The sequence below is a fragment of the Pristiophorus japonicus genome, chromosome 13 (genome assembly GCF_044704955.1).
Source record: "Pristiophorus japonicus isolate sPriJap1 chromosome 13, sPriJap1.hap1, whole genome shotgun sequence".
Classification (NCBI taxonomy): domain Eukaryota; kingdom Metazoa; phylum Chordata; class Chondrichthyes; family Pristiophoridae; genus Pristiophorus; species Pristiophorus japonicus.
In genome coordinates, this window is record NC_091989.1 from 88,632,353 (window position 1) to 88,657,141 (window position 24,789).

The window sequence follows — 24,789 nt, forward strand, 5'->3', positions numbered from 1 at the left end:
TGATGCATTAGTCATGATCTTCCAAAACTTTCTCGATTCAGGGATTGACTCCTTGGATTGGATTGAAAGACTGCCAATGTCACCGCATTATTTAAGATGAGTAGGAGAGACAGACTAGGAATTATAGGCCTATTAGTCTAATCTCAGTTGTGGGAAAGTTACTAGATTCTGTTATTAGGAGCAGAGTGACAAATCTGAGCTGATCAGAGAGAGTCAGCATGGATTTGTAACGGGCAAGTCATGTTTAATGAACCTAGTTGAATTTTTTGAGGATGTGACAAACGGGGTAGATAATGTATGGATGTTATTTATATAGACTTCCAGAAGGCATTCGGCAACACTCCACACAACGGACTGTTAACAAAAATGAGAGCGCGTGGAATTGGAGGCAACCTATTGGCTTGGATAGGGAATTGGTTAGGAGGTCGTACTGGGTATGTACTCACATTGGCAGGATCGGTGATGGGACCTCAGTCCTTCACCATATTTATCAATGACTTGGATGGAAGAATAGAGAGCCCTATGTCTAAGTTTTCTGAAGGCACTAAGTTAGGTAAGAACAGTGTAGATGGCAGCAGAAAGTTGAAAAGGGTCATTAATAGATTAAGTAAGTGGCCAAAAACTGTGGCAGATGGAGTACAATGTGGGAAAGTGCACTTTGGACCCAAGAAAGATAGATCAGAATATTTTCTAAATGGCCAGAGCTGGGAACTGGGAATGAACAGAGAGATTTAGGGTCCCAAGTACATAAATCATTAAAAGCTAATGGGCAGGTAAGAAAAATAAGTAGAAAGGCTAATGCAATGTTGACCTTTATCTTAAGGGGGCTGGAATACAAAGGGATGGGCATTATGTTACAGGGGGTGCAGTGCAGATTCACCAGAATGATACTGGGGCTAAAAGGGTTAAATTATGAGGGCATGTTGCATAGACTAGACTTGTATTCTCTTGACTATAGAAGATTAAAGGGTGCTTTATTTGAGTTGTTTAAGATGAGCAAAGGAATTAATAGGGTAGATAGAGAAAAACAATTTCCTCTGGTGGGAGAGTCCAGAACAAGGGGGCATAACCTTCGGGGTGATGTCAGGAAGCACTTCTTCACACAAAGGGTAGTGGGAATCTGGAACCTTTACCCCTCACCCCCAACCTCCAAAAGTTGTTGAGGCTAGGTCAAATGAAAATGTAATAACTGAGTCAGGCAAGGGGATTATGGAACCAAGTTAAGCTCCATCTAATTAAATTGCAGAACCAGCTCCAGGAGCTGAATGACCTGCTCCTGTTCCTGAATACAGTATTCAATCCTGACCAGTTGCATTCCACAGAAGACATTTTAATGTCTCAGCAACACAAGAACTATTGGGATCATTTTGATTTTGGCTGATAGTATAAAGCATTAACTTAACTGGAAATGAAAATGGGGAGAAATGCAAAACTGGCTGCCCATTCGGTATCGACCATTTTACACCATCACCCAAAGTCAAAATTACCCCATTGTGTTCCAATGAGTATTTGATCTTTGGTGTCTTAAAGCCTTTAATTCCATTTTAAAACAAGATATTTTTGCACCAATCATTAATTAATAGAGCCAGTAACCACTTTTGCTGGGAGTTATTCCTATATCTACTACAGGCCAACCTCTAGCCTTGCTTGGGACTGGTTAGTTTTGTAATGTATATCTTTGCTCTGCTTCTACGTACACAAGTTGACGAACTTTGTTGCATCTATCTCATCTCGCTCTCACAGTGTAGAGTCCAGGGGCTCAATTTTCCCCAAAGCTTTTTTGGCGTACCTCAAGAGTTATGCCCATTTTTTGGGGGCCTAAGTACGCCCCAAAAAAATGTCTAAGTTTCCTCATTGGATTTCTTCCTTTTGGTCTGGCCTAACCTGTCCTTTAGTTTTGGGGGTGGAGCCTTGATTTGCGCCAAAAAGATTGGGCTGCCACGGTAACTAGGGACACAATGCGGGCTGAGGCTGCAAAGTGAAACATACAGCCCGGTCCCAACACATTAAAACATATTGTATCGATTTAAAAACACATTGAAATATATTGCATCAACTTACCTGCCAGTCCGCTCCACAAACAGACAGACATACCTCCCTCCCTCTCTCTCTCTCTCTCCCTCTCTTCCCCCCCCCCACTCTCTTCATCGCCTCCCCCCCTCTTTCTCCCACCTTTCTCTTTCTCTTTCTCTCCCCTCCCTCCCCCCCCCCCCCCCTCCACCTTCTGCTGCACTTACCTGCGCCGATTTCCTTACCTGCGTCAATTTCTCGACATTTCTCGAAGATTTTTCTGCAGAGGTCACACATGCTGGCCTAAGCAGAACTGGAGTAACTCTCAGCTGGCCAAACTTGCCTAAATGGCCAGAATTGGCGCGGCTGGCAGGTCACGCCCACTTTGGCTGAAAAAAAAACTTACCTAAAAAAATGGTAACTAACTGAGTTACGCTGGTGCAAATTGATCGAGGAACCTGTGGTTTTTTAAACTTAGGCCAAAAAGAGCAGCCTGCTCCAAAAAAACAGCGCAAATCACTGGGGAAAATTGAGCCCATATATGTCAGGACCCACTTCCTCTAATCTGCTTTTCTCTAGTGAAAACAAGTTTTATTCCTAGTTTTCTCTTCATGGTTTTGGAACTTAGAGCACTGGGGTTTATTTCTGAAAGGATAGAATAGAAAAGCAGAGAAGTTATGTTAAACTTGTATAGAGCATAGGTTAGACCACACTTGGAGTACTGTGTATAAGTTCTGGTCTCCATATTATAAAAAGGATGTAGCGGTATTGGACAAGGTGCAATAAAGATTTACTAGAATGAACTGGAGAATGAATCAGGAACGATTTAACAAGCAGGGTCTCTTTTCTCTAGAAAAGAGAAAACTGAGGGGTGACCAGATAGAGGTCTTTAAGATTAGGAAAGGGTTTGATAGGGTAGGCTTAGAGAAGATGTTTGCACTTGCGGGCAGACTAGAACGAGGGGCCAGAAATATAAGATGGTCACCAATGAATCCAATAAGGAATTCAGGAGAAACTTCTTTACCCAAAGAATGGTTAGAATGTGCAACTCACTACCACAAGGGGTAGCTGAGACGACTACCCCCCATAGATCATTTAAGGAGAAGCTAGATATTGACATAAAGGAGAAAGGAATAGAAGGATATATTGATGGGGTTAGATGAAAAAGTGTGGGAGGAGGCTCGTGTGGAGCATAAAACTTGCATGGCCCTTTTGGACCAAATGGCCTGTTGCTGTGCTGAAAATACGATGTAATACTATGTTATCCTCATCACTCTTATCTGAACCTTTAATTGTCTAAAACTACACTATCCTCAACAATATTCTACATGTAGTCTTATCAATGAATATCACACCATTGAAATAGCCTGTTCAAATGTTTTTAAAATATCCTAGTGCTTAATTAGATGTAGTGTTGCACTGCTATTCGACACTGTAGTATTCCTGATTGCTCTTAATGGGCTCAAAATTGCCCAGGAGTTGCTCCGTTTCTTTTGGAGCAACTTGATTTTTCTGGAGTATCTTAAAAATCCACATTTTGCACAGTCAATGTGCGCCAGTGTAAGTGAGTTAGTTAGGATTTTTTTAGTTACGTTTTTTTTCAAAAGGGGGCGTTACCAGCCACCTACTCCCGTTTTGGCCATTTAGGCCACTTTGGACAGCTAATAGTTGCTCCAAACTAACTTAGGCCAGTGTGTGTGGCCACTTGTGGCCGAACAGATAACGCTTGCAGTGAGTTAAGAAATCAGCGCAGGTAGGTACATCGGAGACCATTCGGCGGGAAGGGAAGTGGAGAGGACCTTGCAAAGCACTAAACAAAGCACAACAAGTAGTAAGCATTCAAGAAGACATAAAAACATTCAAGAATAAATAAAAAGTAAAACGAAGTCCTACCTTCCTATCAAAACTCTGCCTGGGAAGTCAGCAGGCTGGCCAGTACAACAGAAGTAAGTCCAGATTCCAGTCCCAGGGTGCCCTATCTCAGCCCCAGCTCCAATCCCTTCCCAAAGAATCCTCTCTGTCTGACCTTACTCCTGTTCCTACTCAGCTTATCTAAAGCTAGCTTTAGGATGTCTGGCCTGACACTTTTTGTTTAAAGAAGGAATGTTGACGAAGTCTTCATTTGAAACACTTTTGTGGCATTGTTTTTCATATCTGACTCGACCTTCTGTTACGAATAAAGCACCTGGCTTCACAACCCTTACACTTGTAAACATCGGGATCAGCCTCTGTGCGTTCCACAGCGGGCCCGGCCGGTGCGCGAGACTACTCGGCCAGGGATAGGGGCGGTGAGCATCGGGTCCCTCCCACACAAGCTGCAGGACGTGCTGGGGGTGAGGAGCACTCCAATGCGCATGTGGAGAGCTGCCGGTACGGTTTCTCGTGCAGGGCCCTAGCTCCGCCCCCCAATCATCTGGCCACGCCGCGCCAAGCCCCAGGAGACGCAATCGGGGGACAATTTTTCGGCACTCTTTTCAGTCCACAAAGTCAGCGCATCTCTAGTGAGTGTATCAAAAAAAGGGATGGGCCAATTTTGAGCCCGATGTGAGTAACTGGTTGGCAGACAGGAAGCAAAGAGTAGGAATAAATGGGTACTTTTCAGAATGGCGGGCAGTGACTAGTGGGGTACCGCAAGGTTCTGTGCTGGGGCCCCAGCTGTTTACATTGTACATTAATGATTTAGACGAGGGGATTAAATGTAGTATCTCCAAATTTGCGGATGACACTAAGTTGGGTGGCAGTGTGAGCTGCGAGGAGGATGCTATGAGGCTGCAGAGAGACTTGGATAGGTTAGGTGAGTGGGCAAATGCATGGCAGATGAAGTATATTACGGGGAGCAGGCGGGTAAGTGGAGCTGAGTCCACGGCCAGATCAGCCATGATCTTGTTGAATGGCGGAGCGGGCTCGAGGGGCTGGATGGCCTACTCCTGTTCCTAATTCTTATGTTCTTATGTATTGTGGATAAATGTGAGGTTATCCACTTTGGTGGTAAAAACAGAGAGACAGACTATTATCTGAATGGTGACAGATTAGGAAACGGGGAGGTGCAACGAGACCTGGGTGTCATGGTACATCAGTCATTGAGGGTTGGCATGCAGGTACAGCAGGCGGTTAAGAAAGCAAATGGCATGTTGGCCTTCATAGCGAGGGGATTTGAGTACAGGGGCAGGGAGGTGTTGCTACAGTTGTACAGGGCCTTGGTGAGGCCACACCTGGAGTACTGTGTACAGTTTTGGTCTCCTAACTTGAGGAAGGACATTCTTGCTATTGAGGAAGTGCAGAGAAGGTTCACCAGATTGATTCCCGGGATGGCGGGACTGACATATCAAGAAAGACTAGATCAACTGGGCTTTTATTCACTGGAGTTCAGAAGAATGAGAGGGGATCTCATAGAAACGTTTAAAATTCTGACGGGTTTAGACAGGTTAGATGCAGGAAGAATGTTCCCAATGTTGGGGAAGTCCAGAACCAGGGGTCACAGTCTAAGGATAAGGGGTAAGCCATTTAGGACTGAGATGAGGAGAAACTTCTTCACCCAGAGAGTGGTGAACCTGTGGAATTCTCTACCACAGAAAGTTGTTGAGGCCAATTCACTAAATATATTCAAAAAGGAGTTAGATGTAGTCCTTACTACTAGGGGGATCAAGGGGTATGGCGAGAAAGCAGGAATGGGGTACTGAAGTTGCATGTTCAGCCATGAACTCATTGAATGGAGGTGCAGGCTCGAAGGGCCGAATGGCCTACTCCTGCACCTATTTGCTATGTTTCTATGTTTCTAAATCACAGCAGCACATTGAACACTTTTAAGTTTAATTTCCTCTCTGTTATTTTCAGCACACTACTTAACATGTTTGCATAAATTCCTGTTTGCACCATGTTAACAAGTAGTTAACAAAGGGCAGACAGGGATTTATTTGAACATGTTAACTGATATGCTAAAATTTGTACCCAGTAGGAATGAAACCCAATGTAAGGAAAATGTTCTACCCACAAATAACTCCCCAATGAGAGAATTGATAAACTCAGCCACCTTTGGTTTAAACTTTCAGAACTCTTCAACTGTAGTATACAACACATTTCAAGTTATGCTTCTTTTAAAAAAGTAGCAGCATTAGACAAGTCGTCATTAGTGACAGTACATGTTAATTAGAAAATTTTGCAGGAAGCTCATTTAGTACCCATGGGTTGAAACCAATGAAAATTATTTGGTCTCAACCATTAATGAGCATAAAGTAGTTTTGATCATCACTACAGCATATGTTTCTCATGCTAACACAATGAATAAACCTGTGAAATTATACTGGCACCTCTGAAATACATGTCCTCTGATACCAGCATCTCCCGCAGTCTGTCCTACTTACACATCGGCTTCAACATCTGTGACAGTAGATAGCAGACACCCTTCATAAATCATTTAAGTGTGGTGTCAGCTGTGGCTCAGTGGGAAGCATTCTCGCCTCAGAGTTGGAAGGTTATGGGTTCAAGCTCCACTTGAACACATAATCTTATCTGACACATCTCACTGTCAGAGGTGGCATCTTTCAGATGAGACATTAAACCGAGGCCCTGTCTGCCCTCTTGGTTAGGTGTAAAAAAATCCCATCGCATTATTTCGAAGAAGAGCAGGGTAGCTATCCCCTAGGGTCGTGTCCAATATTTATTCCTCATCATTAAAAATCAGATGACCTGGTCATTTAATTCATTGCTGTTTGTGGGAGCTTGCTGTGTAAAAATTGGCTGCCGTGCTTCCTACATTACAACAGTGACTACACTTCAAAAATTGCTTCATTGGCTGTAAAGCGCTTTGGGACTTTCATCCCAAGGTCATGAAAGGCGCTATATAAATGCAAGCTCCCTTTTAAAAGAGAGGTTTTTCCCTTCAATGTTGTTCCCCCAACCCCAACCCCAACTAAAGGGACTGACCCTTTCTCGGATATGGTTCCACAGGAACCAGCAACCTTCTGGTATCTTGCTTAAATGGCATTCTTCATTTGAGAATATAGAGAGTGATTGTCAACAAATTTCCTTGTCTGAATGGATTACATCCATGCATATTAAAAGAAGTTAGTGAAGAGATAGCGCTATTACATATTGTATATTTTTGCATGCAAGTGTGAGGTCATCCACTTTGGTCCTAAAAAGGATAGAGCAGTGTACCTTCTAAGTGGTGAAAAGCTAGAAGCAATTACTTGCTGTACCTGCATGCTCACTTTTTGTGTTTCATGTACAAGGACCCCCAGATCCCTCTGTACGTCAGCATTTTGTAATCTCTCCCCATTTAAAAAATTATTTTATTTTTTATTTTTTCTACCAAAGTGGATAACCTCACATTTTGCCACATTGTACTCCATCTGCCAAATTTTTACCCACTCACTTAGCCTGTCTATATCCCTTCGCAGGTTTTTTGTGTCCTCCTCACAATTTGCTTTCCCACCCATCTTTGTATCATCAGCAAACTTGTCTACATTACACTCAGTCCCTTCATCCAAGTCATTAATATAGATTGTAAATAGTTGAGGACCCAGCACCGATCCCTGCGGCACCCCACTAGTTACTGTTTGCCATTTATCCCAACTCTCTGTTTTCTGTTAGTTAGCCAATCCACTATCCATGCTAATATATTACCCCCAACCCCGTGAGCTTTTATCTTGTGCAGTAACCTTTTATGTGGCACCTTATCGAATGCCTTCTGGAGATCCAAATACACCACATCCACTGGTTCCACATCCAGCAGAGATCATTGAACTCAGCACAGACCTGGAAACAAACTGAAGACTTTCTCGTCCACATGGCTTATGACTTCATTAGATAGTGTCTTTGCCCACTGGATGATCAGAGAAGCTGATTTAAAGGGGAGCTGGAGGCACTTTCAGTCAAGCTGTACTGCAGAAGGTATGATGATGCAGTTAATGGTCTCACTCCATCAGCAACACCAATATTGACGATAATAACTTATGAAAAAAGTGATTGAGATGAAAGACTGAAGTTTGCTGCAGTATAAAGAATGCTGGCATAGAGTTTCCGTATGATTTTCACCTATATATCAGTGTAATCTGGATGGAATCAAATGAAATAGCACTAAAGGTCTTGGAATTTTAAACATAAGTGAATAATGCCCATAACCACTTTATGTTGAATACCTGTGATCTTTTACACTGGTTTAAAAGTCCATTCACCCGAAGCGGTCCCCGCCCACAAAACTGGCCATACCCCAGATCGGAATGGCGCAGTTCCGCTGATGAACGGTGCCTGTTCAGCGGTGTTCATCACATTGCGCCCAGAATGTTAGGCGCACAGGCACCCATGATTGCATGAATCCAGCATGTACCTGCAGTCAATTGAAGCCTAACCAGGGCTATTTGTCCTGCTGCTGCTGCAATTCCTTTAAATTAGTCTAAATTCAGTCAATTATAGCAGAGCAAGACACACCTGCGTGGCTTCAATTGACTGCTGGTGGCAGCTCTTGTGCACCAAGGGCAGATCAAAGTAGCCAACTGAAGCTAATTACAAAGTTAGGCCTCGAGCATTAAATCAATCAGTTGAAGAATGGCTCATTTTCTGGCAATTACACTCCTCGTTGTGATGCTGGAGGATGCCCTGTTCCGGTCATGAATCGATTACGTTTCTTGATTGTGCTGATTCATGGGAGATTTTACATTTGGGCTTGTACTAATGAGTTTGTGCAGAAACATAAGCATAACTTCAGCTTGGCAAGCACATTCTGGGCACATTTTGCCGATTGCGCCAATAGCAGAAACTTCACGCTATAATCCACAGAGGACCTAAAGAATATTCAGGTCCCCTTAAAAAAATCCAACTTGTTTTCCTGCCAAAAGTTGGGTCCATGGTGCATGCAGATCACATCAGGACTGCACGCAACCTTGCCCGTTGATATCACACATGTGACGCACGCATAATTCCGGTAAGAAAGCAATTTTTTCTCAAATACAGGAGGAAATCGTTTTTTAATGATGCACCACCCAAACAAAATCAGGGACAAATCAATAAAATCTGATTTTTAAATGCTACCTACATAAATACATAGGGATATATGAAAATAAGGGCAACAAAAGACCACCAGCTTGTCATTGCTTGCCCTAGCTCATGCATCGTTTTCCCAACATCTGATAACAAAGAGCCCAAAGATAAAAACCTCTGGCCAGTTTCAGGGAAAATGCTGGACATTCCTCCCCAACTCCACAAGAAAATGAAGCAAGCTCCAAGAGATCATGGTTGCCCACTGTCCATTGCAGGATGAATTCCCAAATCCACTCACCCTGATATTCTGCAGTGGAACTCGTCAAATTCCTATTTGACAATGGATTAGTAACCACGAGCCCCTCATCTAAATTATAATACTATAAACCCCTTGCACATTTCCATTTCCAAACGTAAAGTTCATCCGTGTCCTGTTAAAGGGACTTGGATGAAATTTTGCCAGGGCTGTCTGATAGAGTGAGCATTGATGTGATTGGTGATGTAAAAACTTTATCATCATCATAGGCAGTCCCTCGAAACGAGGATGACTTGCTTCCACGCCAAAAAAGGATGAGTTCACAGGTGTTTCAATGAAGGACCTAATATTCCGGATCCCAAACTACATCCTGAAGGGTGGAAGATGCCTGTGCATGGATTTATTTAACGTGGAGTTGCCGTTGCACACCAACCACCACATGGGCTTGACAGAGCTATGTCTTGGTCCAGTGGCAAGGGTTATCCAAGACGACTGGAGACCTGCTCTGCTGCACGGTCTTAGAGCGAGCACATATCGCAGTGTGGGCTGGTCCGTGCTGCCCCAGGGCCCCTGGACCCGAACTCATGCCTCTCCTGGGCCCTGATCACGTCCCTCTACAATCTCTCGCCGCTCCTTCGCCCCGATCTCGCCACTCCTGCTGTATCTGCCCAAGCTCCAATCACCAACTTGGACCTTGATGACGTCACTCTTCGCTGCCTTTGCTGCTCCCTGAAGTGGCATGGCTCCACGCTGCTCCCAGGCACCGTTCCTTTTATGGCCCCGACCTGCCGCTGGTGTTCTCACACAGGTCGGGGCCTCCACGCTGCGTAAAGATTTTTAACTGCCCTTCAGCTGTATGGAAACCCTACAGATTCAACAACATGCCTGTTCACCACACGACAGCTCCCTGCTCTTCATGGAGTGGGATTAGGTTTCGTGACTCCTGTTGGGAACACTGGTACCACCCACCTACACACCACACAGTTGCTGAGATTTCAGTTTTTTCCTCCCCCTTTGCTCTCATCAATCGCCTGGATGGGTCGGAGAGGAATTTTCCCAGATTTTTTCTCTCTAAATTGGCCTGGGTTTTTATCTGGTTTTTGCCTCTCCCAGGAAATCACATGGCTGCAGTTGGGGTGGAGTGTAGATGTTTTCAGTATAACGGGTGTCGCAGTTGTGAGGGGCAGACTGGTTCGGCTGGGTGCTCTTTGCCTTTCCGTTATTGTTCATAGGTTTATATGTAACCTTGAGAGCTGCTGATCAAGGGCCGTGCGGCTTTGTCGGCCGTCGCGGACACAATGGGCTGAAATGGCCTCCTTCTGCACTGTAAATTTCTATGTTTCTATGTTTGCTGTTTACCGGCTGCACTGGAATATCGCAGACACGCCGTCAAGTGTGCAACATTCCTACCATGGGGACACCGCCAGTAACTGGTACTACGTCTTTAGTCCGGGTCCAGTCATAGACCCAAGTGCAGCACTCGGTGAACAAAGCTTGATTGTCATTCCAGGCCCTTGGACAAGTCTGACATGATGGCTCCTCCCTACCCTCCCCCAGCCCCGCGAATCCATTCTCGGCTTCTCTGGGGCTTCTTGTCTCCTCTCTCGGGATTCTCAGTCAGTCCGAGACCCCGCTAATTCGGTTACGTGTCCGTTTCCAGAGCCACCTCAGTCCCAGTGTCCGCCTGGCGATCGCTTGCCAGTGTCTCGCTGTGCGAGTGCACCCGGCCCTCGGGGCCGACATCGAAATCCCCAGATGCACCGCTCGAGTGGATAAAGGAAATCAAAATAACAGCCAACAGCGCGCGCCCAACCCACGCCATCACAGCAATGAGTCCCGTCACATTATTGCGCAGACCCCCTGGAAAGTCTCTACAGTCCCCATCGTCATAGGCAGTCCCTCGGAATCGAGGAAGACTTGCTTCCACCTTAGGTGGCTGAACAGTCCAATACGAGAGCCACAGTCCCATACGAGAGCCACAGTCCCTGTCACAGGTGGGACAGATAGTCATTGAGGGAAAGGGAGGGTGGGACAGGTTTGACGCACGCTCTTTCCGCTGCCTGCACTTGATTTCTGCACGCTCTCGGTGATGCGACTTGAGGTGCTCAGCGCCCTCCTGGTTGCACTTCCTCCACTTAGAACGGTCTTTGGCCAGGGACTCCCAGGTGTCGGTGGGGATGTTGCACTTTATCAGGGAGGCTTTGAGGGTGCCCTTGTAACGTTTCCTCTGCCCACCTTTGGCTCGTTTGCCGTGAAGGAGTTCCGAATACAGCGTTTGCTTTGGGAGTCATGTGTCTGGCATGCGGACAATGTGGTCTGCCCAGCGGAGCTGATCAAGTGTGGTCAGTGCTTCAATGCTGGGATGTAATAAGGCAGGAAAAGGGAGCAAAAATTTAGGAGGAAAGCCAAAAGAGGAGTTTTCTTTAGAAAGGAGGTTTTACAAAGAAAGGATGATGGTAGCAAAGCAAGATGATGTTGGGGGAGTATTCCAGGGTGTGGGGACGGAGGGGAATGAAGGCAGGGAAGAAGCAGTAATCCTGTGTCTGAGGAGCAGAGGGTGTGCGTGGGGCATACAGCTGGAGTTGATAACTCCGCAAAGCTGTCTGGAGGTCCTGCGCAGGTCGCCTGCGGCTTTACAATGGAATTATCGGGCATGCGCGAAAATTTGAATGGGCCGTACTTCCAAAAAGTAGAGGGAACAGTGAGCTGAAGAAGGGTGAAATAAGGCCACTAAGAGATTTGAAATTGAGAACTAGAATCTTGAAGCTGGGATGTTGGGCCAATTTTATGAGGCTTTACTAAGACTTGCTGGCAGGAGTTCGGGGAGCAACATCGGCTTGAAGTAACATGCCCGAGTCACACAGGTATTTTCCAGCAAAGAAAAACAGCTGGGTTATTTGAAGCTGCACTAATGGCCAGTACAACTCTCACTGAAGCTCCAAATGTGATGTAATCATTGGATCTTGTGGCCTCATTTCCAATCTCTCACTGGCACTGTCACTGAATAATTCTGTGTGGATCGCTGGGCCTGCAAAAAACAACTTCTAAAGGCAAGTATCAGGTTTTAATTTTTGGTCAGTAGATTTGTTTTTTTTTAAACTTAGTATGCTGTTTTATCTACATCTTAATTACTACATTAATTTCGTGCTGTTTAGGCTTTCTGTTGTCTTGCAAGACTTCTTTCCAAATCCACTGCTTGCTACCAGCTGCTATTTCGCTTGCAGCAGCTGGGCAGAATGGGTATTCCTCTGATGTTCCCAGATTTGGAGGAAGAAGAGGAGTTCCCGAGTGGACAAGAAAGACAGGTGTGACTGTACCTCACACAGTAGCTACACATCCCTTAACCCCGCACTCGCATTTAATGGCCCAGAGTGTGGTCAGAAATCGATTTCAGAGGCTGTGACCGCGAGAGGGCAATATCTCGTGTGAGGAGGAGGTCACAGGGGTGGTCATAGATGCGAGTGGGTCAGTTTATGAAGGTGGTGAAGAGCGTGGTAATATCACTGGAGACAGGATAAGGTGTGGTTAACGTCATAACGATGAGCAGACTCTCGGTGCAAAGGCTGACAGGGGACACAAGGGAGGAGATTTCATTGAGGATCCTGAAAGAAAGGGAGGGAAAGTTGGTAGCGAAACATCCAATTTTGTTTGATCATTGAGCCAGCACCAAAAAGAGAAGGGGATAAGGCAAGCCGAGATCAGGAGTTCCATTTTACCTTCATAGCAGTTTGTTTGTAGAACATAATGGAATGTGTAGCCTGGCAGAACAGCCTCAGTGAGAAGGAAAGTGTCACCATTTCTGAGCCAGGTTTTAGTCATGCCTGGAATGGAGACTCTTAGTTATGAGGACAGATTGGATAGGCTGGGTTTGTTCTCGTTGGAACAGAGGAGGTTGAGAGGAGACCTCATCGAGGTGTACAAAATATTGAGAGGCCTGGACATAGTGGATAGTAAGGGTCTATCTCCATTGGTGGAGGGGTCTATTATGAGGGGGCATAGTTTTATGGTGGTTGGTGGAAGGTTCAGAGGGGATTTGAGGGGGGGGGGGGGCCTTCTATACGCAGAGGGATCTGGAACTTGCTGCCTGGAAGAGTGGTGGATGCAGAAACCCTCACCACTTTTAAGAGATGGTTGGATAGGTACTTAAAGTGCTGTAACCTGCAGGGTTACGGACCTAGAGCTGGTAATTGGGATTAGACTGGATGACCTATTGTTGGACGGTGCAGATATAATGGTAGTACTGCAGGGAATAGAATACGGCCTGGACTAGTTTCGATCGCCTGGATGGGTCAGACAGGAATTTTCCCAGATTTTTTTCCCCTAAATTGGCCTGGGTTTTATCTGGTTTTTGGCTCTCCCAGGAGATCACATGGCTCCGGTTGGGGTGGAGTGTAGAATGTTTCAGTATAAGGGGTGTCGCAGTGTGTGAGACGGACTGGTTGGGCTGGGTGCTCTTTGCCTTTCCGTCATTGTTCATAAGTTTATATGTAACCTTTAGGGCTGCTGACCAAGGGCCGTGCGGCTCTTTGTCGGCCTGCGCGGACATGATGGGCCAAAATGGCCTCCTTCTGCGCTGTAAATTTCTATGTAAGATAGGATGTGGACCTGCTCATCCACAATGAGATTGCAGATGGGAAAGGCCTTGTTCGTGAGCCTTGAACATTATGAAAGTAATAGGGTCAGGGTGAGCTGCCAGAGGCTTACCAGGATGGGGATTGGAGAGGGTATGGAGTAACTTATTGATTTTTTCTGAAACGTGAGCATTACATCAATCTTTGGCTTCTGAAATACATTACCAAGGGGTCGCAATCATGGGGCAATAGCTCTTGTCGGGCTTTGCGGGGGCAGAGCCTCCAGCCACCCCTACCAGGCCACCGAAGTGGGACGTTACCATGTCTCACCCTCAGTTGGGACCCAGAGTAGGATCATCATAGACATGCCCGGTTGTCATATATCACCAACTGTGACAGAAGTGGAGACCATCTTGGAATCTAGGCCAGGATCGGAGCTGGACCTCTTAAGATAGATCTACCATGCACTACAGAAGTGACCTTGCAAGCCTTGGTTAATAAAAATTCCACAAAGACTCACCTGATTTTCTGCTGGTCCTCCTCCTCTGGAGTTGCAAAGGCCTTCCACTGGAAGTGTACTATTACATCACTCCTATTGCAAATGGATACCACTCTCTGATTGGCCATCGATATGTAGGTCTTCTCTATCATTACCGAGTTTTTGTCCAGTCTTACATTTATGTCTTCTGCAGCTCCATACATATTGACAAAGATGTCCTCGCCTGCAATGGAACATAATGGGAAGAAGATTTTGCAGCAAGTGATGAATCTTGTTTTAAAGGTGTAGGGCTCAATTTTCCCCAGTGCTGTTTTTTGGCGTATTTCAATAGTTATGCCCATGTTTTTTGGCCCTGACTACTCCAAAAAAAAACTTGAAAGTTTCCCCGTTCTAATTTTTGAAATTGGTACCGCGCAGCCTGTCCTTTAGCTTCGGGGGATGGAGCCTAATGCCTGCGCAGAAAAAAGGATGCTCTCCTCCCCTTCTGCGCATGCGCGGGAAAAAAAATTATGTTTTTTATGTGACTGCTATGGGCGCGCACGCCCAGTACACCTCCCCAGCCATTTTTAAAGAGCCAGTGCTTTGTGAGAACTTTAATTCTCAGTGGAAAAAAATCGGAGCTGCAATATGCAACACAGCTCAAGGACCAAGAATATCTCACAAGAGGAAGTGGAGGAACTGGTTACTGTAATTGAGGCCAGATGACACGAGCTGGACACCAGCAGAGGTCACATAAAAGTTTCACCAAAGAAATGAAGAAATGCTGGAACCAACTTTCACAAGAATACTGCAATGGTGACCACCCCGAGGTCCTGAGGCCAGTGCAAAAAGAAATGGCAAGACCTTGGTCAAGTAGTTAATGTAAGTAATATTTTCATTTATTCACTGGAATTGCAATTGTAAATGTGACCATCCATATGTCCTACCCAGCATATAGTGCAGCATTCACCTGCCGAATGCAGATATATGTTGCATGTTGAGAAATAGCACACACATCCCCAGTTGTGGCCTGGAATGATCCAGATACATAAAATGAAAGTGCAGCTTCAACTGACAAAGCAGTTCTCCTGACGCTTCTAGGGTGCAGGTCTGCTTTTATTAACTACAGATCTCGGTTATAACTTCTTTGCGGAAACGTAGCCTTCTCACACAGTCTGTATCACTCAGGTGCAGATATGAACTCCTGTCTCGATATACCCGATGTGGGCAAGGCCTCCTGCCCATTATCCTACATGCTCTGAGGTTCCTAATCAATCTTCTTCTCCACAACACCATCATGCAGAAGGCTTGCACGAGGTATGGCATTGTCAATATTGCCCCCATAATGTAATTGTATCTTTGCAAGAATTCAAAACAGCAGGACAAAGCACTCACACTTTCTTTCCTCTCTCTCTCTCCTCAAGGTACACACCCGAGTATGGGCCATACCCTAGTCTGCGCATGCGCAATAGGCTTGCTTAGAACGGGAAGCTAGGCATTCAATGAAGACATTTGGGGCAACAAAGTCTAATGCAATTCTTTAATTTTTGATGTCTTTCAAAGTACCACGCCACCACCGAACGTCTCCTCACCAGGCTTGAGGGTCGGAGTGCGACCGGCAAAATCGCTCCCTCGCCCGGACACAGGGGCTGGGCTTACACCCGCCCACGGGCTTCTTTTGAAGCTGCTGTATATCCTAAGGGTTCTCTCACCTTAAATAAGTGGTTGGCAGTTCAGTTTGGCAGTTCAGTGAAGGCTTTGGATAGAGTAGAAAAGAAATTTGCTGGAATAGTTCCAGGGAGGAGGGATTACAGTTACATTGATGAACTGGAGAAGCTGGGGTTGTTCTCCTCAGAGCCGAGAAAGTAAAGAGGAGACTGGATAGAGGTGTTTAAAATCATGAAGGGTTTAGATAGAGTAAATAAAGAGAAACAGTTTCCAATGGCTGAAGGGTCGATAACCAGAGGGCACAGATTTAAGGTGATTGGCAAAAGAACCAGAAGCAACATGAGGGAAAACTTTTTTATGCACTTAAAAGCACCACAAAGATACTGGACTCTTTATTATGTACGGAACAGTTTTAAGCACTGCCTAAGTTAATAATTGTACAACTCATGTGAAATTTTTAACAAAATTCCTCTATTATTTGTAGCCTAAATGTCAGTGTGATATTTACTGCCTTTTGAAGTAGACAAGAGAATGGAGTATCCAAGGTAAAAAAACATGGTAAAGGATAATTGGCCCTGAGGCACATTATTCCAATCAGGTCATACATAAGTTTGTTTGTTATTGGAGGTGTGGATCGGCTTACTGAAGCTGCCTTTTTAGTTGTGAGCTCAAGTTTAAAAAAGTCCAAATTGGAACAGATGGGTTTATCTAAAGTTAAGTTCACGAATGAAACAAAGAATTGTCTAGATTTGGCAAAAAGTTTGTTTCTATCTGCAAAGAAAGCTACAGCTCTGAACATACTGCCAAGCGATCAATGTCCTTAAGGGCTTAATTACACTTTTCAATGACCTCTCCTGAAATACTGAGAAAGTCCTTTGAAAACAGTTTGTGAATAGGTAAATTCTGCCTCTCATACTCCTTGATATTTCGGGTTCACTTAAGCATGAATCATGATGTATATAACACCAGTCAGACATCATGGAATATATTCCTTCTGACTCAATATTAAAATTCAGCGGTGAACTGTTTTATCCTTTTCAGTGTTGTCTTTTTAGACTGTTCAATCCTTTGAAACTGGCTCATCAAAACAACTTGACAAGATTAAAATTTATAAATACGTGACAAGTCAACAAGAAACAAAATCTGAACAGACATATTCATGCAATTAGAGAAATCAACAGCAGTCACAACTTCGACAGCAGAAGTTTGGTCTCCTCGAATAGAATGGGTAGAAGGTGGGTTGGCTTTTATGGCTCAATTTTGCCCAAGCCCATATTCTGGCATATTGCCAGAGTTATGCCCATTTTTCTAGGCCAGAAATGCGCCAGAAATAATTTGCCAAAGTTTCCCCGATCTATAATTCGAATTTGGCGCTGTGCAACGTGTCCAGTCGCCTCGGGGGTGGAGCCTGCTGTCTGCGCCTAAAAATGAAGCTGCACCTTCTGCGTATGCACGGGGAAAAAAATTACGTTTCTGACGTCGTTGCAATGGACGTGCATGGCGCAGTACAGCTCCAGGTTGGCAATCAGCCATTTTTAAAGTGTCAGGTGTGTGTGTTACAAGTGCTGCATGAGGGGTTTAGAAAAAGCGGAGCTGCAGCAGTACAAGTTGCAACACGGTGTAAGAATTTCTTACAGGAAGAAGTGGAGGCACTAGTTGCTGTGATTGAGAACAGATGGCAGGAGCTGGACACCAGCAGAGGTCACATAAAAGTTCCACCCAAAGAAATGAAGAAACGCTGGAACCAAGTTACAGAAGGTTACTGCGCAGTGGTGACCACCATAAGATCTGGGGCCAGTGTAAAAAGAAGTGGCAATACTTTGGTCAAATAGTTAGTGGGAAGTAATATTTTCATTTATTCAATGCAATTGCAATTGTAAGTGTCATCATCATCATCATCACAGGCAGTTCCTCGGAATCGAGGAGGACTTGCTTCCACTCTAAAAATGAGTTCTTAGGTGACTGAACAGTCGAATATGAGAATCACTGTCCCTGTCACAGGTGGGACAGACAATTGCTGAGGGAAAGGGTGGGTGGGACTGGTTTGCCACACACTCTTTCCGCTGTCTGCGCTTGGTTTCTGCATGCACTCGCGATGAGACGGTAAATGTAACCACCTGTATATGCCGCACCCAGCAGAAAGACACCCTCTCGAAAAAGTTATATTTTCATCTTTGCAGAGGAAAGTGGCACACAATAAATGAGAAAGAACCCGAACAGGAGGAGGCCCGGCAAATCTGCACCCACTGACACCCTTGGAAGACAGGGTCGCTGCTTTGATGGGTCCTGACTGGAGAAAAGCAATCACCACTGCACAAGGGAGAGGGTAAGTCCTGCAAATTTCACAGTCTGGCTTTGCTAAATGTTAAGTACTGCGCGGGCTAGCCAAGCTTCGGTTCATGGGGATGTCTCCGTCAGCTACACTTCAGTTGATGCAATGTGCTATCATTCATTGTGGTCCTTCAAATCAGCCTGCTGCCTGGCCTGAGCTGTGTGAGCCTACTCATGCCACCCACCCTGCCCCTCCTCTGCTGCTAACCATTTGTCTGTGTTCTGTTATATTTTGCAGAACTTGAGGCCAACCCTGATGATGTAGAAGAAAATTCAGACGATCACCAGCCCAAACAGGATAACATTTTTGAATCCCGCCCTCCAGACCAAGAACATGGGGTGAGGGGGAGGGGGAGGGGATGGAGCTGGATGAAGCCCCCACTGTTTTACTGACTTTGGAGGAGATACCGGTTATTGCGGTGACAGCCCCTTCCGTGACTCGTGGTTTGAGTGCTGGTGGGACATTCCATGGTTTCCCACCTTCCGAGGTTGCGGGTCCCAGTGGTGGGGTGCGAGGCACACCCAGGGCCCCACCGTCCCAGGCTGCGGGTTCCAGTGGTGGGGTGCGAATCACACTCGTGGGGAAGAGGGTAAGCAGAGCTTGACCGCGCTCTCCTGAGGTGCAGGATCTAACAGATGTGGTTCAGATGATGCCATCAGTGGAGTGAGTGATATGGTAGCGGGACTGTCGGGTGAAGTAACAGCAATGAAACGAGAAATGGGAATGATGTCCGGGACCATCAGTGAGGGAATAGTGACCATGAGGGAAGGAATGTCAGAGGTAGCTGATGTCTGTCAGTGACTATCGGGGAGGGAATGTCAGAGATAGAGCGAATACTGTCACCGACCATGAGTGTCATGTATGTAACCTTTATGTAACAACACTGCAATACTGTATATACGTAAGAAATTCACAACTTGACCACAGGGGGGGTGAACTTGTGGGAGACACTCCTCACCTGGTCATCCAGGTATATAAAGGGAGGTCCCATGCAGGGTCATCACTTCTTGGTCCTATGAATAAAGATTCGGGTCATGGAGTGACCTTGTCCACAGAATGTGCCTCGTGTGGATTTGCGGTATTGTGTAAGGACTTTACAATGAGAACATAAGAACATAAGAAATAGGAACAGTAGTCGGCCATTTGGTCCCTCGAGCCTGCTCCGCCATTCAATAAGATCATGGCAGTCCTGATCATGAACTCAGCCATACTTCCTGCCCGCTCCCCATAACCTTTATTCCCTTATCGCTCAAAAATCTGTCTATCTCCGCCTTAAATATATTCAATGACCCAGCATCCACAGCTCTCTGGAGCAGAGAATTCCATAGATTTACAATCCTCTGAGAGAAGAAATTTCTTCTCATCTCAGTTTTAAATGGGCGGCCCCTTATTCTAAGACTATGTCTTAATGCAAGGAGTATCCGTAATAGGGTGGGATGAATTAACTGTGCAAATAGATGTTAACAGATATGATGTGATTGAGATTACAGAGACGTGGCTCCAGGATGATCAGGGCTGGGAACTCAACATCCAAGGCTATTCAACATTCAGGAAGGATAGAATAAAAGGAAAAGGAGGTGGGGTAGCATTGCTGGTTAAAGAGGAGATTAATGCAATAGTTAGGAAGGACATTAGCTTGGATGATGTGGAATCTATATGGGTAGAGCTGCAGAACACCAAAGGGCAAAAAACGTTAGTGGGAGTTGTGTACAGACCTCCAAATAGTAGTAGTGATGTTGGGGAGGGCATCAAACAGGAAGTTAGGGCTGCATGCAATAAAAGTGCAGCAGTTATCATGGGTGACTTTAATATGCATATAGATTGGGCTAACCAAACTGGAAGCAATACAGTGGAGGAGGATTTCCTGGAGTGCATAAGGGATGGTTTTCTAGACCAATATGTTGAGGAATCAACTAGGAGGGAGGCCATCTTAGACTGGGTGTTGTGTAATGAGAGCGGATTAATTAGCAATCTCGTTGTGCGAGGCCCCTTGGGGAAGAGTGACCATAATATGGTGGAATTCTACATTAGGACGGAGAATGAAACAGTTAATTCAGAGACCATGGTCCAGAACTTAAAGAAGGGTAACTTTGAAGGTATGAGGCGTGAATTGGCTAGGATAGATTGGCGAATGATACTTAAGGGGTTGACAGTGGATGGGCAATGGCAGACATTTAGAGACCGCATGGATGAACTACAACAATTGTACATCCCTGTCTGGCAAAAAAATAAAAAAGGGAATGTGGCTCAACCGTGGCTATCAAGGGAAATCAGGGATAGTATTAAAGCCAAGGAAGTGGCATACAAATTGGCCAGAAATAGCAATGAACCAGGGGACTGGGAGAAATTTAGAACTCAGCAGAGGAGGACAAAGGGTTTGATTCGGGCAGGGAAAATAGAGTACGAGAGGAAGCTTGCAGGGAACATTAAGACGGACTGCAAAAGCTTCTGTGGATATGTAAAGAGAAAAAGGTTAGTAAAGACAAACGTAGGTCCCCTGCAGTCAGAATCAGGGGAAGTCATAACGGGGAACAAAGAAATGGCAGACCAATTGAACAAGTACTTTGGTTCGGTATTCACTAAGGAGGACACAAACAACCTTCCGGATATAAAAGGGGTCAGAGGGTCTAGTAAGAAGGAGGGACTGAGGGAAATCCTTATTAGTCGGGAAATTGTGTTGGGGAAATTGATGGGATTGAAGGCCGATAAATCCCCAGGGCCTGATGGTCTGCATCCCAAAGTACTTAAGGAGGTGGCCTTGGAAATAGCGGATGCATTGACAGTCATTTTCCAACATTCCATAGACCCTGGATCAGTTCCTATGGAGTGGAGGGTAGCCAATGTAACCTCACTTTTTAAAAAAGGAGGGAGAGAGAAAACAGGGAATTATAGACCAACCGGTCAGCCTGACATCGGTAGTGGGTAAAATGATGGAATCAATTATTAAGGATGTCATAGCAGCGCATTTGGAAAGAGGTGACATGATAGGTCCAAGTCAGCATGGATTTGTGAAAGGGAAATCATGCTTGACAAATCTTCTGGAATTTTTTGAGGATGTTTCCAGTCGGGTGGACAAGGGAGAACCAGTTGATGTGGTGTAGTTGGACTTTCAGAAGGCTTTCGACAAGGTCCACACAAGAGATTAATGTGCAAAGTTAAAGCACATGGGATTGGGGTAGTGTGCTGACATGGATTGAGAATTGGTTGGCAGACAGGAAGCAAAGAGTAGGAGTAAATGGGTACTTTTCAGAATGGCAGGCAGTGACTAGTGGGGTACCGCAAGGTTCTGTGCTGGGGCCCCAGCTGTTTACATTGTACATTAATGATTTAGACGAGGGGATTAAATGTAGTATCTCCAAATTTGCAGATGACATTAAGTTGGGTGGCAATGTGGGCTGCAAGGAGGATGCTATGAGGCTGCAGGGTGACTTGTATAGGTTAGGTGAGTGGGCAAATGCATGGCAGATGAAGTATAATGTGGATAAATGTGAGGTTATCCACTTTGGTGATAAAAACAGAGAGACAGACTATTATCTGAATGGTGACAGATTAGGAAAATGGGAGGTGCAACGAAACCTGGGTGTCATGGTACATCAGTCATTGAAGGTTGGCATGCAGGTACAGCAGGCGGTTAAGAAAGCAAATGGCATGTTGGCCTTCATAGCAAGGGGATTTGAGTACAGGGGCAGGGAGGTGTTGCTACAGGTGTACAGGGCCTTGGTGAGGCCACACCTGGAGTATTGTGTACAGTTTTGGTCTCCTAACTTGAGGAAGGACATTCTTGCTATTGAGGGAGTGCAGCGAAGGTTCACCAGACTGATTCCCAGGATGGCAGGACTGACATATCAAGAAAGACTGGATCAACTGGACTTGTATTCACTGGAGTTCAGAAGAATGAGAGGGGATCTCATAGAAACGTTTAAAATTCTGACGGGTTTAAACAGGTTAGATGCAGGAAGAATGTTCCCAATGTTGGGGAAGTCCAGAACCAGAGGTCACAGTCTAAGGATAAGGGGAAAGCCATTTAGGACCGAGATGAGGAGAAACTTCTTCACCCAGAGAGTGGTGAACCTGTGGAATTCTCTACCACAGGAAGTTGTTGAGGAAAATTCACTAAATATATTCAAAAAGGAGTTAGATGTAGTCCTTACTACTAGGGGGATCAAGGGGTATGGCGAGAAAACAGGAATGGGGTACTGAAGTTGCATGTTCAGCCATGAACTCATTGAATGGCGGTGCAGGCTTGAAGGGCCGAATGGCCTACTCCTGTACATATTTTCTATGTTTCTATGTTTATATGTCACCTAGTTTTAGTTTCCCCCATGAGTGGAAATATCCTCTCTGCAGTCACCTTGTCGAGCCCCCTCTTGGGGCTCAATTTTCCCCAGTGATTTGCGAAGTTTCATTGGAGCAGGTTGCTCTTTTTGGTCTAAGTTGAAAAACGACAGTTTCCCTCATCAATTTGCACCAGCGTAACTCAATCAGTTACGATTTTTTTAGGTCAGTTTTTTTTTCAGCCAAAAGGGTCGTAACCAGCCACCTAAGCCAATTCTGGCCATTTAGGGAAGTTTGGCCAGCTGAGAGCTACTCCAGTTGTGCTTAGGCCAGCCTATGTGGCCGCTGTAGAAAAACCTTCTGGAGAGTTAAGGAAATCGGCACAGCCGATGCCCGGACACATTAAAAGAATTGAAAAACACATAGCAGCAACTTACCTCCAACCCCGCCCGAAGGCTGTCCGGTCCCATTCTCAGTCCCCGGTTCACACACAGACACAGAGAGCAAGTGCGAGAGAGCGAGAGAGAGAGAGAGAGAGAGAGAGACTGGATCGGCAAGCTCTTCGGGCGGGGTTGGAGGTTAGTTGCTGCTATGTGTTTTTCAATTTCTTTAACATGTTGGGAGCTGGCTGTATGCTTCACTTTGCAGCCTCAGCTCGCATTGTGTCCCTGGTTACCATGGCAGCCTGATCTTTTTGGCGCAGATCAAGTCTCCACCCCCAAAACTAAAGGTCGGGTTACGCCAGGCCAAAATGAAGAAATCCAACGGGGAAACTTAGAATTTTTTTTTGCCGTACTTAGGCCCCCAAAAAATCGGGTGTAACTCTTCAAGTACGCCAAAAAAATGCTTTCGGGAAAATTGAGCCCACTATCTTATAAGTTTCAATAAGATCGCCTCTCATTCTTCTGAACTCCAATGTGTATAGGCCCAACCTACTCAACCTATCCTCATAAGTCAACCCCCTCATCTCCGGAATCAACCTAGAACATAAGAACATATGAAATAGGAGCAGGAGTAAGCCATACGGTCCCTCGAGCCTGCTCCGCCATTCAATACGATCATGGCTGATTCGATCATGGACTCAGGTCCACTTCCCTGTCCGCTCCCCATAACCCCTTATCAGTTAAGAAACCGTCTATCTCTGTCTTAAATTTATTCAATGTCCCGGCTTCCACAGCTCTCTGAGGCAGCGAATTCCACAGATTTACAACCCTCTGAGAGAAGAAATTCCTCCTCATCTCAGTTTTAAATGGGCGGTTCCTTATTCTAAGATTATGCCCCCTAGTTCTTGTCTCCCCTATCAGTGGAAACATCCTCTCTGCATCCACCTTGTCAAGCTCCCTCATAATCTTATACATTTCGATAAGATTACCTCTCAATCTTCTGAATTCCAATGAGTAGAGGCCCAAACTCCTCAACCTTTCCTCATAAGTCAACCCCCTCATCTCCGGAACCTTCTCTGAACTGCCTCCAATGCAAGTATATCCTACCTTAAATGAGGGCGGGAATGTTGCAGGTAGTTGAGACACTGTCAGGGCGCATGAAGGATGGCATGTCGGAGTTAGCTGCTGCAATAAGGGAACACGCCCAGACCCCGCGCCCATTGACAGAATCAACTGCCACTCCCACTCCAATCCCCACACCAGCCCCTGAAGAGCCCAAAGCCGGACCCTCCAACTTGCCGCCTGCCGCCGATGCTCCGGCCCCCCACCCCCCTCCCTCAACAGGTGCGCAATACCCGAGATCCTAGAAAGAAAAAGCTTGGTACCAAGCCCAGAAACACTGCGCCACCGCCTGCAGGCAGGGGTGGTAGAGTGTCCAAGCCCAAGCGCAGCGGGCGGGCTGAGAATACGGTGGAGAGGAGATGGGTGTAGCCTTTCTTTGTTACTGTTGTTATTATTATTGTTGTTACTGTTATAACGGTTCTCAAATTAAAAGTTTTTTGTAAGTTATGTAAATTTACAAGTTTAAAGGTTTGTAAGTGATCTTAAAGTTTTTAAGTGATCTTAAAGATTGATCTTAAAGTAAAGTTTGATACAAGAATTATTTTATTAAAGTTAAGTACAAAAGAACTGTGTTAAACTTTTGAATAAAATATATTTTACATTAAAACTGAATCATTTCCATTATTTGTTCCATTCTTAACACAACTTTTGGAACTGAAGAATCATCACCCAAGGTTTTGTGATTTTTCCTCTCTCTCCCCCCCCTTAACTAATTG

General features: G+C 45.4%; 1 protein-coding gene across 1 annotated transcript in view; it reads right to left on the reverse strand.

The window, feature by feature from the left end:
• The window catches only part of hydin (HYDIN axonemal central pair apparatus protein), a 1,725,340-nt gene that overhangs the window by 1,381,120 nt on the left and 319,431 nt on the right, over positions 1 to 24,789 (reverse strand). Inside the window, 1 exon segment of the mRNA XM_070897728.1 lies at positions 14,336 to 14,537. Coding sequence (XP_070753829.1) covers positions 14,336 to 14,537 — 202 coding nt within the window.